At 39.0% G+C, this 20,277-nt stretch overlaps 1 protein-coding gene and 1 non-coding gene across 2 annotated transcripts in view; one reads left to right on the forward strand and one right to left on the reverse strand.

Moving 5' to 3' along the window:
* DIAPH3 (diaphanous related formin 3) overlaps positions 1 to 20,277 on the forward strand; it is a 561,965-nt gene that overhangs the window by 165,067 nt on the left and 376,621 nt on the right. The window contains 4 exon segments of the mRNA XM_070380219.1: positions 2,769 to 2,843; positions 2,926 to 2,995; positions 7,785 to 7,921; positions 9,680 to 9,785. Coding sequence (XP_070236320.1) covers positions 2,769 to 2,843; positions 2,926 to 2,995; positions 7,785 to 7,921; positions 9,680 to 9,785 — 388 coding nt within the window.
* On the reverse strand, positions 6,585 to 6,656 carry TRNAW-CCA (transfer RNA tryptophan (anticodon CCA)). The gene has a single exon. It is a non-coding gene; the product is annotated as a tRNA-Trp (tRNA).

Consider the following 20,277-nt stretch of genomic DNA (forward strand, 5'->3'; position numbering starts at 1 on the left):
TTCCTCTTCCTGCATCCTGTCTGACTTGCCCTGTTTTTGGTATGTTTTACAAAATGTAAAGTGTAGTCTGGCTTTCAGGAGGCTGTTGCCAGCCTCTCTGATTTTATTGTTGTTGATAAATCAATTCCCACCATGAGTTAAAGGCTTATCGTGTAAAGTAACAGGGTATAGTGCTTCTTTACATTCAGCTTTTATAGAGAATTAGTTCATGCGTAATACTTTGGCCACCTGATGCGAGGAACCGACTCATTTGAAAAGACCCTGATGGTGGGAAAGATGGAAGGTGGGAAGAGAAGGGGATGACAGAGGATGAGAAGGTTGAATGGCATCACCGATGCAATGGGCATGAGTTTGAGTAAACTCCAGGAGTTGGTGATGGACAGGGAAGCCTGGTGTGCTGCAGTCCATGGGGTTGCAAAGAGCTGGACACGACTGAGTGACTGAACTGAACTGAATATGCATGACTGGGTGTGATTTTTACTGTAATGACTCATATTCTGCTTTGTAGAAAACAGTTATTTAGTTTGTCCAGAAATAGTTGATTTGAGAACTTCTGTGGATCTCAGTATTCTATTATTAGTTGTTATATTAGTAATGATAAATTTTTGAAATAGCTCTGTTCTATTAATATTATTTATTAGTCAGACTTGATTTACCTGGATTGATATGCTTCCTAAATTTTATAGTGGGCTTCAACATGAACATACTACGTGCATGCGTGTGTGTGTGCTAAGTTGCTTCAGTTGTGTCCGACTCTGTGTGACCTTACGGACTGTAGCCCGCCAGGCTTCTCTGTCCATGGGATTCTCTAGGCAAGCATACTGAAGTGGGTTGCCATACCCTCCTCCAGAGGATCTTCTCGACTCAGGGATCAAGCCCGTGTCTCAAATCTCCTGCATTGGCAGCTGGGTTCTTTACCACTGGCAGCACCTGGGAATTATGTGCAGTAGCATCTTCTTTTTCCATTAGTATAATTTTAAAGTATCTGTGTATTTTGTTATAAGGCAGTTTTAGGAGTAGCAAGTTTGTTTTGCATAACGATTGAAAGTGATGTAAGTATGAATGATCTTTATATTAGCTTTAGAATATTTTTTATGGGTATACTTTTGAAAACAGAGATTGTTGAAATTCACTAACTTTTACTGTGAAGTACTAAGACAGGAGGGCCTGATGAGCAGAGTCTGTCCACATATCTTAGTGCCAGCTCTCAAAAAACCCTCTAATTACTTCTTGTGTGTTTGATTTCAAGCTTCCCTGCTGCAAGTGAAATTAGAATAAGTACAGAATAGGATGTCATCAAGGAGTTAAGTGGGATGTTATAGGTGTTTTCATGAAACGTAAAAGTAGATTTGAAATGACTACAGGTAATTTGTTAAGTGCATTCTTGAATTATTCTTATGGATAAGAGATGAGTAAAATGGTTTGAGAAGAGTCTGTCAATCTAAATGGCAGATTCTTTTTTGGGTGGAGGTTAAAATCAAGCTGGTTTTAGAAAAGGCAGAGGAACCAGAGATCAAATTGCCAATATCCGATGGATCATCGAAAAAGCAAGAGAGTTCCAGAAAAACATCTATTTCTGCATTATTGACCATGCTAAAGCCTTTGACTGTGTGGATCACAACAAACTGTGGAAAATTCTGAAAGATATGGGAATACCAGACTACCTTACCTGCCTTTCCCCCACTTTTTATAAGATAAATTGTTACCATTATTTTATTTATTGTGCTAGGTTTTTCAGATCACTGCTGATTCTCCTAGGGTAGTTTTACTATAATAGGTGTGAGCTGTTGTCTGTTGGCAGAGTTGTCCTAATTACTTACATGTTGTTCTTTAGTTGCTAAGGGAAGGTGAAAGTGAAGTCGCTCATTCGTGTCTGACTCTTTGCAACCCCATGGACCATAGGCTCCTCTGTCTGAGGGATTTTCTAGACAAGAATACTGTAGTAGGTGGCCGTTTCATTCTCCAGGGAATCCTCCTGACCCAGGGATCGAACCCATACCTCCTTCATTGCCAAGTGGATTCTTTACCACTGAGCCACCAGTGGAAATCCCAGTTACATACATACTCTGATTATATTAATGGGTTTACAGAATGGAGGTGGTTGTGTCAAGATGGAAATACTCATTTAAAAATAATAATGAAGCTTTTTTGAAAAATACAGATGAAGTTTGAAATTTTAAGAAATTGTTAACATGTATAAGGATGTATTTTAGTGATTTGGAAAATTCTCATAGAACATGCTTTTTACAGTATTTTGACTACATTTTTCAGTAATCTTTTTCTTTATGTAGACCAGAGTCCTGTCTCTTCAAATGTTGCTACCTTGCCCAGTGTCTGCTCTTCAGAACAGTCTAGACTGGGGCTTGCCCAGTGGTGAGCTGGTGAATGTTTAACCGCCAGCTCTCTGGGTGAGGTGGTGCTCTGACCAGCAGCGTCAGCTGCTTCTGTCGTGTCAGTACTTCCAACATGGCAGGTTTTAACTGCTCATGTGATGTCAGTGGACATGGGGTAGGGGCGCTCTGGGCATGCGAAGCTCTCTCAAAGCTGAGTGCAAGCTGGGGTCCGCATCCCATTGGCTGTCCCATCATTGCTGCTGCTTTCACAACTAAGATTGTGAATCATGAATACCTTTATATTATAGTGTTATTCTTTTGTTGTAGTTATGACTAGATTATCACAAGTGCAGAATATTTGTGAGTATATGTCATTATCATGATAAAACTCCAATACTGACTTAATATAAGACTGTCGGTTTTTCTGTTTTTCAGTTGGGTGGAAAGCTTTGGACATGAGGGGCTTGGATTATTACTGGACATCTTGGAAAAGCTGATTAGTGGCAAAATGTAAGTATTGCTAATCATTATTTCCAGTTAAGCTACATTTGCATGTCCATGGATGATTCCAACACTGATATCTTTCATGCAGACAAGAAACAATTGTGAAGAAGAATCAGCACAAAGTCATACAGTGTCTGAAGGCCTTGATGAATACCCAGGTATGCACATAGGTAGCTGTATTGTTCTTTATTAGTTCTTACAGAAATTTTTATGAAGTGGAGTTATGTAATACAGAATTTGCACCAAAGTAATGTATTGCTTTGGTAAGCTCTTCAGTTTATAATGGAAAAATATTGAATTGTGTTGTTCTGGTTTTGTGTCAAATGAACTGTGTATCAACAGGAGATACTTGGGGATAAATAGACCCTCTTCTGCTGTTTCATTCTTTGTACACAGATTAATTCTCTTTTCCTCCTGTCCTTCCTCCCTACCTCAGTACCTCCCTGTCTGTCTGCGTTTTGGCTCCTCTTTCTTCTTCCCTTCCTTCCTTTTTAATTTTCAAAAGTATAGCATGAATCAGCTTGGAAGTCATACATGATTATTAAATATGATCTTCAGTAATACTTATTACCAAAGAATTAAGTTGGAAAAACTTAGTTTTTATAATCTAGGAATTTAAATCTTTAATGAAATTAATGTGAACAGATATGAACAGATCCCAGAGGTGGAGCAATGATACTTAATGCAAGTGCAGCTAATGCTTAAACAATGCATGTTTGAACTTCACTGATCCACGTACTTGAGGATTTTTTAAATAAATACATATTTGTACTGTAAAAGTATTTTGTCTTCCTTATGGTTTTTTTCAATAACATTTTCTTTTCTCTACCTTATTTTAAAAATATAGTATATAATGCATTTGACATATAAAATATATTAATCAACTGTTTTTGTTATTGGTAAGGAGTCAAGAGTAGGCTAAGTAAGTAAGTTTTTGGGGAATCAAGTATTATACTCAGATTTTTGACTGCCTGAGGAGTTGGTGCCCGTAGTGCCTGTGATGTGCAAGAGTCAGCTGTAATATTGAAACCAAATATAATATGGCGAATCTGCAGTTTGAATATTTAAGGAGCATACATTAGAAGAGAGAAATGGTTTTGCCCTGTACTGAAGTTCGGTTTCTCTAACAGTGTTTCTTTTCTTTCATACTGTTAACTGCAGAAGTTAGCTCTGTTCCAGGATGTGTCTCCAGCTCTAACATATAAATGCATCTACCTCCTGATCGTGTGCAAAAATGATAAGTGTTTTCTTTCATTAGACAGTGGGAGAGGAAATTTTACCTATGGTAGATGATGTGTGTTTTATGGCAAAACTGTATAGTTCTGATAATTTTTAAAAATTCATTTTAAAAATAAATCCTTAGAGAACTTCATACTTAAGTACTTGTTAAATTATTAACATTTACTTTTCTATTGATTAAATGCAGCAAAAAGTTACATTTTCTAATTATTTTTCTTACTGGACTATTTATGAATTTTTCATCATTTTCTGAAGCCTAAATTTCTGTTTTTAGCCAATGAAATATTTTTAACCTCCATGCTTTCTCTAATCAGATATAATTTCAGGGAAAATTTTTGTTATAGAAATCACAACCCCATTCTATGTTGAACTGATTGTTCTGTGACAGTTTGATTTTAGATATATTATGTAACTTAGTGAATAAAGGAATCAGACTGTTAATAAGGGGTTTCCCAACTGAGCCTGTAATACTTGCTGTGGCGGCAGTTGGGGTGGGGGTGGGACCGCCTAAAGTAGGAATATGAATTGGGAATATCAGTGGTGAAAGCTGAGTAAAAAAAACTCAGGAATGTTTTTTAAAAACCAAAGGAGTATTTGAATCATAATTTGAATTTGAGAAGAATGTCATGGTTAAAGTGAGGGGTTATATAGGAGGTAATATTCTTACTTGGTTTGAGATCAAATTGGAAAGAGAGTAAACTTTATGTGTTTATATTCTAATTAATATAATGTGATTTAATTGTTATAGTAGTGGATCATTTTGTTTCTAGTTTATGTATATGGAGTTTATATATAGTTTATGTATATACATTAAATATATTATCATTTGCATTTATTGCTACCACTCATGCTGATACAAATAAAAAATTACTAAAAAACTTTACTGGTACTTGGAATTAGTATTTTAATGTCTGAATTGTAAAGTTAATTGTATGTGGGATTTTTTGGTTAATTTTTTTTCCCGTACCTACTGTCAAATCTGTATAAAAGTTAATTGAATGATGAAAAATATAGTCTTTAAGAGAAAAAACAAGTATGATACCTATTATGAGCAAATCTAATAGCATTGCATGCAATAGAATACTAAATAGAAGTTTATAGTAGTTTTTAACTAGAAGAAAATTTTGATTATTTATGAGAAAATAAAAACCAAGATAGCTTTTGGTGTGTTTCTTATGGCACTCAGCTAGCTCGCCTTGTTCCTGAAGCCCGTTTCTTCCTCTTTGCTGCTGGGATTAACTCATTGTGGATAGTTATTCAGCACTAGTGTTCGTGTGTTAGGCATGCTACACAGGATTTAGGGGATTCACCTTCCCCCATCGAACACAACTTCAGTGGCCCGAAATTCCATCTCTTAAGTAATAATAGGCCTCAAGTAGAATGCAAATGGAACCTGGCACTGGTTCTCAGTTTAGAACGCGTGTGTTTTCCTATAATCTGAAGTGGATCCTTGACATTAAGTGGAGAGACATTCTCAGACCTTCCGCAATTTGCCATCATCTCTCTAACCTTATAGTAGCCTTTATTTAATGCACTTTGAATGCCAGTGCTGGTAAGTTGACTGTTTCTCTCACAGTCCTTGGGTTTTGTTTTATTATTATTATTTTTTTAAATAATCGAATGAGAAAAATTCTATAGAAGTATGAAGCAGTTCAGTCTTTAGCTTTAGATACTCATTTGTGGTAATCTGGCCTCCTTCCAGTCTCAAAACAAGCACCGTCCAATATTCTATTGGCAAAGTCAAGAGAATATTGCCTGTGAAGAAGCTTTGAGTTCACAGGACGCTGGTGGGAACCAGGAGATCAGGGAATGCTCCCATTCTGATGCGGGAAGGGCAGGTGCTGGCCCAGGCCAGCCCAGTGTTTGGGAAGGGCAGGGAAGTGCTAGCCTCAGGTTATTAGGACAGAGCCAGCCTTTTGGTACTTGGTAATCAGTGGCTGATTGACTTTTTGAATTGGGTCTCAGTGATAATTTACAAACCTCTGACAATTCCCTGGAATGATTGTCAAGGCATGTTATAGTCTCTGGCTCCATGCCTGCTTTTCTTTGTTTCCAGGTATGAAACAGCTTCGGATATCACAAAAGTGAGCATTTCTTGGCTGCTTCTTTGTAAACATTTCCTTGTGGCCAACAGGATAGAGAAGTCACTTCAGAAATCATACCCTGGGGCCCTTGGCCCTTCTGTTTGTACTTCCTTCTTTTTACCTGTGTTCCTTAGACAGTGGTTTGAAGTGAGTGCAATATTTCACTACAGTGTGAAGCTTCTTTAAATAAATGCCATTTACAAGATAGGAAAGATAAATAAGATTTCATAGCACTCAAAGCATTTGGATCTAAGATTGTTACAGATTTAACTTTGATACTGATGAGTGAATGAGTGAGTGAAGTCGCTCAGTTGTGTCCGACTCTTTGCGACCCCGTGGACTGTAGCCTACCAGGCTTCTCTGTCCATGGGATTCTCCAGGCATGAATACTGGAGTGGGTTACCATTTCCTTCTCCAGGGGATCTTCCCAACCCAGGGATCGAACCCAGGTCTCCTGCATTGGAGGCAGAAGCTTTAACCTCTGAGCCACCAGGGAAGCCTGGTGATACTGATATCTAATGCTAATTTTGAGTTTAATTGGGATTAAGGTCCTTTTTAGAGCTTGGTATTAATAGTAATTCTATTTAACTAATTTCTCACTCTTTAAAAGGATCCTCTGGGATGTAGCGTGAATAAATAGTACTGTTGTATTGCTTTCATTCATCCTCTGTTATTTGATACTTATCTCCCATAGATTGTAAGTGGGCCCTAAGAGAGGTATACATCTTTAAATCAAAATACTGAGTCGTTAATATAATTCCTTATCTTCCAGTAGGATGTGACATCCTAGCAGTAGCAAACAAACCTTGTTTACATTCAAAATCATCCCATTTATATTAATATTATGTGTTGTCTTTCTGATGACAAAATATCATTCTGATCAGAATACATATATTCTGCAGTAGTTTCTACATGGTATCAGCCCAAATCACCCTTCAGCTTCTGCCCATTTATGAACCAAGTGTTACTGTCTAGGCCTGCACTGTGGAATGCGGTTATCACGTGCGGCTCCTGAGCCCTTGAGATGTGACCACTCTGAACTGAGATGTGCTCTGAGTGTGGAATACACATTGGATTTTGAATACTTAGGAGAAAAGAAAAAGTGAAAATATCTCATCAGTAAATGCTTTGTAGTGATTACATGTTGAAATGGTGACCTTTTGGATGTATTGAAACGCTTCTATTAAATTGAGTTTTACTTTTTGCTTGGCATTTTACGTAGTGCCAGGGGTTCACACTGTAATTCTCGGACAGTGCTCTGTGGTCCTGTACCTCCTACCAGCCTTCCTTCCCACAGGAGAGTTCCTCCTGTGCATTTTGTGTGTGCCTGTTGGGGATCTCAGTATTCCTCACTGCTTTTCCCTTTCTCTAGTTGGCCACCTGCCTATCTAATAATTGTCAGTTATGTTGCTGAAAATTACCTGTGAGCGGTCATCTGTATTTGATTGATTTTTTTAGTTTTTAATGTAAAGGGAATAGTTATATGAATTTTTTTTAGAATGTTATACATTCTTTATATTTTCTCACTTTACTACATGTACGAGTATAGTTTCTTATAAACATTCTTTTAATAACTGCATTTTCTTACCACTAAAATTTACCCCTTTTTCTCCAAATGCTGTAGTATGGCTTGGAAAGAATTATGAGTGAAGAGAGGAGTCTTTCTTTGCTAGCCAGAGCCATTGATCCTGAGCAGCCTGGCACGATGATGGATGTGGTTAAGCTCCTTTCTGCAGTGTGCATCGTAGGGGAGGAAAGCATGTAAGTCTCAACTTGTTTCTCTCGTTACACAGTAATTTAATACAGTGTGATTCAATAATGTTTTCATTATTCTATTTTAGTCTAGAATTTATTTTAAATAAATGAAGTATACTTAAGCAGCTTATTTAGATTCATATTGGCTGAACAGAAATGAAAAATTTTTTTCTCTTAATTGATACAGTAGTTAAGGACTGACATGTTTCTATGAAAAATGGATTTCTTTATTATTTTTAAACTGTTTTGAACTCAGACCCTGAATAAACAGTCTAAATGAAGACTTTGAAAAATATACAGATTGGTTCTGTTTCTTATGATTTTTTTCAGATAGAAGTATTAGTGAATAATTGATACTGTAATGGTTGAGGGTAGAATGTGTTGACCATAAAGTGTATCGTAAAGTTTAAACTTTAAAGACGTTATCTACAATTTCTAAAGCTGTAACTAAAAAGCCATTACATGTATTGAAAGATAAAGATAAACCTTTTGTCTTTTTAAGGAAGATTAGTGTTCTTATTACAAGAGAGCATTTAAAAATTACTTAAAATGCCTTTTATATACGGTAAAGATATTCAAACTGAACAACCAACAGAGCAAACAGAAATGGCCTTCTGACCTCCTAAGTGTGGGCAGAGCCCTGTGAGTGAAACCCCCAGCACACATTGGAAACTTGTCCATGGGGGGCCTGTGGGTCCGCTGACTGGAGCCCTGCTCAGCTGGACTTTGCTGGGGAGGCAGCAGGCACCACGTGGCTGGTGCCCCTCCCTGGATGAGGCCAAGTCTGCTGCAGTCCCAGCTGCAAAGCCATGCGTGCAGCTTTAGCACTCTCCCGTTTTAAGAAGGCCACCCAAGGGTGAATTTAATGTAGAAGCATGGTGTGCCTCCTCTGTGCTCCCCTCGCCTCTCTTTCTCTCTGCTCCCTGTGTCTTCTTCCTCTTCCCCCTCCTCCCCTGCGTCCTGTGCCTTCTCTTTTCTCTTCCTTCTTCCCTTCTTGTCCTTCTCTTCCTTTATCCTCTTTCTCCTTTTCCTCCTTCCTCTTCTACTCTTTTTCCTTCACTTCCATATTACTTTTATTATTTCTTGACTTCAGATAGATTGTTTAAATGATGTAAAGAACTGTTAGGACTAAAGTGTCTATGTCCACAAACTGAGATTTTACAGTATACCGGGTACTGTTAGCATAAGTATTCTTTAAAGAAATAGCAAGTATATTTCTTACATAACCCCCATGCTTTATATTTGACTATAATTACTTACTGCTGTATGTGTTTGGCCACCAGAAGTTCATTTACTTACACTCAAGGCAGAGTAGAGTTGTAGTGATTAAAAGCAGTCTGGATCCTCATCCTTGCTCTAGCACTCTACCATTTAGTAGATGTGAGACCTTAGACAAATTGCTTAACCCTTTTCTGCTTCAGTTTCCTAACTTACAGAATAGAATAGGAATAATACCTACTTTATAGAATGACGTACATTAAAACTAGCTAATATTAATATTTATAACAGTTTATATAGTACCTGATGTGTAGTAAGCACTATATAAATGTTTGACAAATAAATATGATCATAGGGTTATTATGAGGAATAAATGAATATGTAACATGGTTTGTGCTTGATATGTGCTATGTAATCAGTAAGACACTTATAAAATGTTACTGCTTGCCTAGAAGTAGTGACTCTGGAGCGTAGTAGGTTAAGCTACTAATTTTGAGTTACTTGGGTTATTTGCTGTTTGCAGTTTAATTTGTAATTTTCCAATAGCCTTGAAGAAGTCTTAGAAGCTTTAACATCAGCTGGAGAAGAAAGAAGAATTGACAGATTTTCTTCTATCGTGGAAGGTCTTCGGCACAATTCAGTTCAGTTGCAAGTAGGTTTCATGTTTATCATTAATATATTTTGTAAATGTTTACTGACTGACTTATATTTAATAATAACATGTAAAACTGTTCAGATCAGTTCAGTTCAGTCACTCAGTCATGTCCAACTCTTTGCGACCCCATGAATTGCAGCATGCCAGGCCTCCCTGTCCATCACCAACTCACAGAGTTCACTCAAACTCATGTCCATCGAGTTGGTGATGCCATCGAGCCATCTCATCCTCTGTCATCCCCTTCTCCTCCTGCCCCCAATCCCTCCCAGCATCAGGGTCTTTTCCAGTGAGTCGACTCTTTGCATGAGGTGGCCAAAGTATTGGAGTTTCAGCTTCAGTATCAGTCCTCCTATCTGAAAAATTGAGAGTTTTCATGAGTAAAGAGACTGAGGTATACATAGAGATGTTCAGATATTTTAAGTGCTCCCAAAACATCATGTTAGATTGAAACATTATAGTACCCAAGTTACCTATCTAATATTCATTTAATTTTTCTTTCTTGACACAATAATTTTATTGCTATAATTTTTGTTATAGCCATTGCTAATCAAACATGAGTATCTTTAAAGAATTATTGTAGCCTGATTTCTATCTTCAAGTTTTAAAAAATCTAATTGGTGTGGTTGGGACCTGGCTATAGAGAATTTTTAAAGATCCTCAGATGATTTTAATGCATAATAAAATTTGGAAACTGAGGTTGCTAATAGATATGAAGTAAATCTGTTTTACACTTAGACATTATAGTTTTAAATTTTATTTTAAAACTGTATACCTTAGCCATTTAATTGTTCTCAACTTGGTAGGAGTAGAATAGCCAGATCTTAGTGTTAAATTAATAAAAATGAGCACGATATTTGATGACAAATCAGAAACGTTCAGTTAGTTCAATCGCTCGGTTGTGTGTGACTCTTGCCAGCTTGCCAGGTTTCCCTGTCCATCACCAACTCACTGAGCTTCCTCAAACTCATGTCCATCGAGTTGGTGATGCCATCCAACCATCTCATCCTCTGTCACCTCCTTTTCTGACTACCTTCAATGTTTCCCAGCATCAGGGTCTTTTCAGAGGACCTGCTGTTTGTATCAGGTGGCCAAAGTATTGGAGCTTCAGCTTCAGCATCAGTCCTTCCAATGAATATTCAGGACTGATTTCCTTTAGGATGGACTGGTTGGATCTCCTTGCAGTCCAGGGGACTCTTCTTCTCCAAGAGTCTTCTCCAACACTACAGTTCAAAAGCATCAATTCTTTGGCTCTCAGCTTTCTTTATAGTCCAACTCTCACATCCATACATGACTACTGGAAAACCTTAGCTTTGACTAGATAGACCTTTGTTGGCAAAGTAATGTCTCTGCCTTTTAATATGCTATCTAGGTTGGTCATAGCTTTTCTTCCAAGGAGCAAGTGTCTTGATTTCATGGCTGCGGTCACCATCGGCAGTCACTTTGGAGCTCAGGAAAGGAAAGTCTGTCACTATTTCCATTGTTTCCCCATCTATTTGCAATGACGTGATGCAGTCAGATGCCATGATCTTCCTTTTTTGAATGTTGAGTTTTAAGCCAGCCTTTTCACTCTCCTCTTTCACTTTCATCAAGAGGCTTTTTAGTTCCTCTTCACTTTCTGCCATAAATGTGGTGTCATCTGTGTATCTGAGGTTATTGATATTTCTCCCAGCAATCTTGATTCTAGCTTGTGCTTCATCCAGCCCAGCATTTCACATGATGTGCTCTGTATAGAAGTTAAATAAGCAGGGTGATAATATACAGCCTTAATGTACTCCTTTCCCAATTTGAAACCAGCCTGTTGTTCCATCTCTGGTTCTAACTGTTGCTTCTTGACCTGCAATACAGATTTCTCAGGAGGCAGGTCAGGTGGTCTGCTGTTCCCGTCTCTTTAAGAATTTTCCACGGTTTTTAGTGATCCACACAGTGAAAGGTTTGGTGAAGTTAATAAAGCAGAATTAGATGTTTTTCTGTAACTGTTGCTTTTTCTGTGATCCAGTGATGTTTTTCATTTGGTCTCTGGTTCCTCTGCCTTTTCTAAATCCAGCTTGAACATCTGGGAGTTCTCGGTTCACATACTGTTGAAGCCTTGCTTGGAGAATTTTGAGCATTACTTTGCTAGCGTGTGAGATGAGTGCAATCGTGCGGTAGTTTGAACATACTTTGACATTTCCTTTCTTTGGAATTTGAATGAAAACTGACCTTTTCCAGTCCTGTGGCCACTGCTGAATTTTCTAAATTTGCTGATATATTGAATGCAGCACTTTCACAGCATTATCTTTTAGGATTTGAACTGACTCGCCTGGAGTCCCATCACCTCCACGAGCTTTGTTCGTAGTGGTGGTTCCTAAGGCCCACTTGACTTCACATTCCAGGACGTCTGGCTCTAGGTGAGTGATCACAGCATCGTGGTTATCTGGATCATTAAGGTCTTTTTTTGTATAGTTCCTCTGTGTATTCTTGCCATCTCTTTTTAATATCTTCTGCTTCTATTAGGTTCATACTCTTTCTGTCCTTTATTGAGCCCGTCTTTCCATGAATGTTCCCTTGGTATCTCTAATTTTTTTGAAGAGATCTCTAGTCTTTCCCATTCTGTTGTTTTCCTCTGTTTCTTTGCATTGATCACTGAGGAAGGCTTTCTTATCTCTCTATGTTATTCTTTGGAGCTCTGCATTCAAATGGGTATATCTTTCCTTTCTCCTTTGCCTTTCTCTTCTCTTCTTTTTTTCAGCTATTTGTAAGGTCTCCTCAGACAACCATTTTTACTCTTTGCATTTCTTTTTCATGGGGATGGTCTTGATCACTGTCTCCTATACAATGTCATGAACCTCCATCTATAGTTCTTCACTGTCTATCAGATCTAATCCCTTGAATCTATTTGTCACTTCTACTGTATAATTGTAAGGGCTTTGATTTAGGTCATTCCTGAATGGTCTCGTGCTTTTCCCTACTTTCTTCAATTTCAGTCTGAATTTGGCAGTAAGGAGTTCATGATCTGAGCCACAGGCAGCTCCCGGTCTTGTTTTTGTTGACTGTATAGAGCTGCTCCATGTTTGGCTGCAAAGAATATAATCAGTCTGACTTAGGTATTGACCATCTGGTGATGTCCATGTGTAGAGTGTTCTCCTGTGTTGTTGGAAGGTGTTTGCTATGACCAGTGCCTTCTCTTGGCAAAACTAGTACCCTTTGTCCAGCTTCATTTTGTACTCCAAGGCCAGAAAGTAAGGTATTGCCTAATTAATGATTTTTTATAACCTTTCTGAGGATGGTGTTTGTGAATCTCCTTCTGATGGCAGCATTTGCTGATGGCAGTGATGAGCCCTGTGTGATTGGTGTCTCTGGGAAGTAGGCAGCTTTGAAGGTCTGAGTCCAGTGTGGTCACTCTTACATGAGTCCAGTCCCTGGAGCTTCTGGAAATGAGCCCGTCCTTCCTCATGTGGGAGTGGAGGCTGGGCTGTATGTCTGCTCCTGACTTCAGTCCTGATCCTTGTTTGCTTGTGGGCTGGGGCCTGTTCATTCATATACCTTTACCCTTTTTTCCCCTTCCCTCCTTTCTCATTGGCCCCGGATTTCTTGTTCACCACAGTTCTAATGAAGAGTGAACCTGAAAGAACCTGTGTAGAGAAAAGCTGAGCAATCACTTCATCTGAATTTTCCTCTAAGACTCTTGTACCTTTAACTTGTATAGTATTTGTGCAAATCCTAGTAGGTTATTAGATTAATTTTGGTAATTTCTGCAGCATATTAGAAATTATCTCTAATTTAAAAAAATCTCAGTATAAAATGTGATAGTTACATGTAAAGTTTAAGTAAACATCATTTTGTTCTAATACATGCTTTTCATATTTAATGACACACATATACAGGAATGATAAAATGAATAGAATTTTGAATCAGCCAGACTTGAATCTGAATCCAGCTTTTCACATCCTTCCTTTATGAGATTCTAGATCTCTTCCTCAATCTTTTCTATACCTCAGTTTTCTCAGTTTCAAGATGCGATAATCTCAGTACCTAGCTCATTGTTGATGCAAGGATTACATAGGATATGAATTCAAATGCTTAGTACACTGCTTAGTTCATTAACAGAAGCATTCACTAAATGCTGGTTTTGAAAAGTATTTTAGTAAATTGAAAAGACAAAGTCCGTGGAGATTAAATGTGATCTTCCATTTTTTAAGCAAACATTACCAGTGCTGATATTAAAATTGGTACTTAACTATGCAACATTTAATGAAAATTTATTAAAAAAAATTTATATTCACACATGAATGCATGCACAAATTTTTATAGTGGTTTTATTTGTCATAGCTCCACACTGTGAACAACCCGATGTCCCTCAACAGGTGGGTGGTTACACTGTGGTACACCTGTACTTAGAATACCCTTCGACATTAGAAAGGATGAACTACTGATTTATATAACTTGCATGGATCTTGAGAGAATTATCCAGATTGAAAAATGCTAGTCCTAAAAGGTTACACACTGTGTGATTCCATTCTTGAAATCAAATGGAATGTGATTCCATTCCTGGAATCAAACTAAATTATAGAGAGCAGTTCTCTAAGAACAAGTTACTGCTTTACTGGTTTTCAAAAGCTTGTCATGGGGTCTGGAAAAGTGCTGGACATGTCTACAGATAATAGCAGGGAGGAATGTTGTGTGATTAAAGCTGTTCTGTATCTTAATTGTGCACATGGTTATAGAAATCTGTACATGTGATGAAATTGTGTAGAACTGTACATGCATCCACAGTTGAGTGTAAAGCTGGTAAAATCTGAAAAATCTCTGTGGATAGTAGCAATTTCAGCTTCTTGGTTTCAGTATTGTACTATACTGATGCAGGATGTTACCAATGGGAGGAATTGTGTGAGGAGTACTGAGGACTAATATGTATTTTTTTTCCCAAACTTGCCATGAACCTGTAATTACGTCAAAATAAAAGGTTTAAATCTTGATAAAATTGAGCTTCCAACTTTTTTTTTGCATCATTATTACATCATTTGATATTTGAAAGGTGTGAGGGAAAAGCTATGAAGGGCTTGCTAAGACCTAAGCCAAGTTCTGCCTAGGCACGTTACAGCGTTGGCTCATTAAATGGGAAGTTTGACCTTTGTTGTTGTTGTTTAGTCACTAAATTGTGTCCAACTCTTTGTGACCCCGTGGACTGTAGCCCTCCAGGCTCCTCTGTCATGGGACTTCCCAGGAGGGTCAGTGGAGCAGACTGCTGTTTCCTCCTGCAGGGACTCTTCCCTGCCCAGGGACCGGACCTGGGTCTCCTGCTTGGCAGGCAGACTCTTTACCACTGAGCCACCTGAGAAGCCCTAGGTGGTTTATACTTTTTGGTTATTATAATGCTACTGTGAATATTTGTGGAGATGATATTTTTAAACAGCTGATAATTTGCCTTAGTGTTCGGGTGTTAAGGGTAGAGAGGAGGGGCCTGCAGCAGCCACTTCCTGGACAGCTGTGAAACCATGCAGTCAGTTCACTTGAGAAATTGTTACCAGGATGCAGGAGGCTGATTATATTTGCTTTTATGAAACCAATTGCCTTATTAATTATATTTTCTGTTATGCTTAGTAATATTATTTTTTTAAGTCCTATAAACACTGAAGTTTCTTGATAAAATTTTTAAAGTTTAATTTTCATTGAGAAGTAAAGGTCATTAGCATCATTTAAATTTCTTTGTTGTTTTTCTGATAAGTTCAGGTTAAATTTGTGTGGTCTTGATTAAGAACAGACAATGGGAAGAATTTTGCTAAATTCTAATATCCCTACTGAATAGTTTGGTTGAGAGTTTTTACACTAATGGACGTTTCTTCTTATAAAGCCAAATATATGAAATAGCTCACAGGTAAGAAGTTAAAAGTAAAGATATTATTTTCCAGATGGCTAACTTAGGGGGAGATAACTAAATTCTTTTTCTGGGATTGCTTGTGCTCTATTTCCTTTGAAATCGTCAAACAATACTGTAGTAGTAATAGCTAAATATCTTTTCTTTTTGGGTGTTTCTCAATTAAATACAAATAAAAAATATTTTAGCACTGGCCAGTTATCAGTTTTCCAATAAGGCTCTAAGCACCCATTTTATTCCATTAGCTATATAAGTTGCACTTATTAAAATGTACTAGACAGGAGTGATACTAGCAAATCAAATAAAAAATAAACTTTGTCTCTGAATGAGGTAGAAACCAGTTGTTTGCCTTTAAATTGGAGAAAATGGGAGATGGTAACATTTAAAAAAATCCTCATTGTTTTTTTATTGCAAAATATATTTATTCCAAAGTACTTTTTAAAGGACGATTGTTACATTTTCTTGAGTCTGGTAATAGTAATTATGAAGATAATGTGACTGCTTCTGATTTTGATAGAATTGAGCAGACTTCCACCCCTTTCTCCAAATAGTATAGTAAGAAAGTGCCAAATTGAGTACCATCAATAACTTAAAATTATTTCAGGATTTCAGTTCAGTTCAGTTCAGTCACGCAGTTGTGTCCGACTCTTTGCAATTCCATGAACCGCACTACTCCAGGCCTCCCTGTCCATCATCAACACCCGGAATCCACCGAAACCCATGTCCATTGAGTCGATGATGCCATCCAACCTTCTCATCCTCTGTCATCCGCTTCTCCTCCTGCCCTCAATCTTTCTCAGCATCAGGGTCTTTTCAAAGGAGTCAGCTCTTTGCATCAGGTGGGCAAAATATTGGAGTTCAACTTCAACATCAGTCCTTCCAGTGAATATTCAGGACTGATTTCCTTTAGGATGGACTGGTTGGATTTCCTTGCAGTCCAAGGGACTCTCAAGAGTCTTCTCCAACACCACAGTTCAAAAGCATCAGTTCGTTGGCGCTCAGCTTTCTTTATAGTCCAACTCTCACATCCATACATGACTACTGGAAAAACCATAGCCCTGACTAGACGGACATTTGTTAACAAAGTAATGTCTTTGCTTTTTAATATGCTATCTAGATTGGTCATAACTTTCCTTCCAAGGATTAAGCGTCTTTTAATTTCAGTTACTTTGGAGCCCAGAAAAATAAAGTCAGCCACTGTTTCCACATCTATTTGCCATGAAGTGATGGAACCGGATGCCATGATCTTAGTTTTCTGAATGTTGAGCTTTAAAGCCAAAATTTTCACTTGCCTCTTTCATATTCTTTAAGAGGTTTTTTAGTTCCTCTTCACTTTCTGCCAGAAGGGTGGTGTCATCTGCATATCTCAGGTTATTGATATTTCTCCCGGCAATCTTGATTCCAGCTTATGCTTCATCTAGCCTAGCGTTTCTCATGATGTGCTTTGCACATAAGTTAAGTAAGCAGGGTGACAATATACAGCCTTGACGTACTCCTTTTCCTATTTGTAACCAGTCTGTTGTTCCATATCCAGTTCTAACTGTTGTTTCTGACCTGCATACAGGTTTCTCAAGGGGTAGGTCAGGTGGCCTGGTATTCCCATCTTTTTAAGAATTTTCCACGGTTTACTGTGATCCACACAGTCGAAGTCTTTGGCATAGTCAGTAAAGCAGAAATAGATGTTTTTCTGGAACTCTCTTGCTTTTTTTGATGATCCAGCAGATGTTGGTAATTTGATCTCTGGTTCCTCTGCCTTCTCTAAAACTAGCTTGAACATCTGGAAGTTCATGGTTCATGTATTGCTGAAGCCTGGCTTGGAGAATTTTAAGCATTACTTTACTAGAGTGTGAGATCAGTGCAAGTGTGTGGTAGTTTGAGCATTCTTTGGCATTGCGTTTCTTTGGGATTGGAATGAAAACTGACCTTTTCCAGTCCTGTGGCCACTGCTGAGTTTTCTAAATTTGCTGACATACTGAGTGCAGCACTTTCACAGCATCATCTTTCAGGATTTGAGATAGCTCAGCTGGAATTCCATCACCTCCACTAGCTTTGTTCGTAGTGATGGTTCCTAAGGCCCACTTGACTTCACATTCCAAGATATCTGGCTCTAGGTGAGTGATCACACCATCGTGATTATCTGGGTCATGAAGCTCTTTTTTGTACAGTTCTTCTGTGTATTCTTGCCACCTCTTTTTAATATCTTCTGCTTCTGTTAGGTCCATACCATTTCTGGCCTTGATTGTACCGATCTTTGCATGAAATATTCCCTTGGTATCTCTAATTTTCTTGAAGAGATCTCTAGTCTTTCCCATTCTGTTGTTTTTCCTCTATTTTTTTTTTTCCATTGATCGCTGAGGAAGGCTTTCTTATCTCTCCTTGCTGTTTGTTGGAACTGTGTATTCAAATGCTTATATCTTTCCTTTTCTCCTTTGCTTTTCACTTCCCTTCTTTTCAAAGTTATTTGTAATGCCTCCTCAGACAGCCATTTTGCTTTTTTGGATTTGTTTTCTTGGGGATGGTCTTGATTCCTGTCTCCTATACAATGTCAGGAACCTCTGTCCATAGTTCATCAGGCACTCTGTCTATCAGATCTAGTCCCTTAAAGCTATTTCTCACTTCCACTGTATAGTCTTAAGGGATTTGATTTAGTCATACCTGAATGATCTAGTGGTTTTCTCCACTTTCTTCAATTTCAGTCTGAATTTGGCAATAAGGAGTCCATGATCTGAGCCACAGTCAGCTCCCGGTCTTGTTTTTGCTGACTGTATAGAGCTTCTCCATCTTTGGCTGCAAAGAATATAATCAGTCATATTTCAGTGTTGACCATCTGGTGATGTCTGTGTGTAGAGTCTTCTCTTGTGTTGTTGGAAGAGGGTGTTTGCTATGACCGATGCGTTCTCTTGGCAGAACTCTATTAGCCTTTGCCCTGCTTCATTCTGTACTTCAAGGCCAAATTTGCCTGTTATTCCAGGTGTTTCTGGACTTCCTACTTTTCCATTTCAGACCTTATAGTCTTATATCAGAAAAGAAAGTATAAATGTAAATATGCACTTAAATGTACATTACTTTCTTTTCTCAATTGTGTCATACAGAGATTTTCATCTTCAAGGAAAGTAATTCTCTCTGGTTAATTTAAGCAGGAAATGGGGCTGAGTACCTTACAGAATTTCTAGTAGGCTGTGGCCCATGTGTGGATATATGTAGCAGCAGGAATGCAGAAGAGGAGAGAGCAGACCACATCCAGGAGTGTCCCAGGAGAAACAGCACTCATAATCCCTGCCCTGGGTGGCACTGGGGGGCTCTGCCACGCTGCTGGGAGAGCTTCAGCTACACCCCACAGCTTCTCTCACAGAGTTCAGCCTTCCTTTGTGTGATTAGCCTCTTGTGGTCCCTGTGTCTTCTGGAGACGCGGGTTGGAATAAGGTGGATGGGCCAGTCTCTAGTGTCTGTCACAGTTTGATTTTCATTTCTCTCCTGTAGTTAATTTTTCTATGTGTGTTTTCTCTCTTCTCTTGTTCAAACCTGTGTTTTGGGGCACAGGGTTGATGGAATTGTGGTATATTTTTGTAAGGAATGGAATCAAAGTGTGGGAATCCTGGAGTGTTTTTGGGGGGCTGTTTTACTTTTCCTCTGCGCCTGTGTCCTCAGTGATAGCATGCTGCACCTTCCCTTCCTACGGTGTCTTCCTGATCCAGTGTTCCTGGACTTGTGGCTGGGAGGGTCAAGAGCACAAAGGATCTGTGATTTCTTGCCACTCATAACCTGCTGTGTTTGTCTGCCACCCTTGTAGGGGTGCTGCTGTCCAAAGACACGGACTCCTAGGTCTAAAACAAAGGACTCCCTTTACTCACAGGTATAGCAGTAGCTCGAGCCCCAGATTCCAAATGGAGGGGTCACGTTAGAGCAAAGACACTCTGGGCAGCAGTTACTCTGACCAGTACAGGCTGTGATGAGATTCGTTCAGTTTGTCTTCTTGAGTATTCGATGAAGCCTGCTGGTCAGCAGTGCTTCAAGCAGCAGGTTGAGGCTGCTCTGCGCTACTGACCTTAGCCCTGCCTCTCAGATCGCAGATCCTGCCAGCCAGACATAAACCACTAGAGTCTATGTTGCTGCTGCTGCTGCTGTTGCTAAGTCGCTTCAGTCATGTCCGACTCCGTGCAACCCCATGGACTGCAGCCTACCAGGCTTCTCCGTCCATGGGATTCTCCAGGCAAGAACACTGGAGTGGGTTGCCATTTCCTTCTCCAATGCAGGAAAGTGAAAAGTGAGAGTGAAGTCGCTCAGTCGTGTCTGACTCTTAGCAACCCCACGGACTGCAGCCTACCAGGCTCCTCCATCCATGGGATTTTCCGGGCAAGAGTGCTGGAGTGAGATGCCATTGCCTTCTTCAGAGTCTTATGTTAGGACTTCAGAAAGCTTTCTTAGTTTCTTCTGTTGCAGTTTCACTGAAGCTTAGGTTTGAATGATTGCACAGATTTTGTTCAGCAAGGTGGACATCGGGGCAACTCTTTCATCCATGACAGCCCTGAAGGTGAGTTGAAGCTGATGAGTGCCTTCTGGGGCTGACGCCATGTCATTGACCACTCCAGGCAAAGCCAGGGCCATGTTTCTCAGGGCCTGTTCCCTTAGTGTCTC

Source organism: Bos mutus, chromosome 12 (genome assembly GCF_027580195.1).
Source record: "Bos mutus isolate GX-2022 chromosome 12, NWIPB_WYAK_1.1, whole genome shotgun sequence".
Classification (NCBI taxonomy): domain Eukaryota; kingdom Metazoa; phylum Chordata; class Mammalia; order Artiodactyla; family Bovidae; genus Bos; species Bos mutus.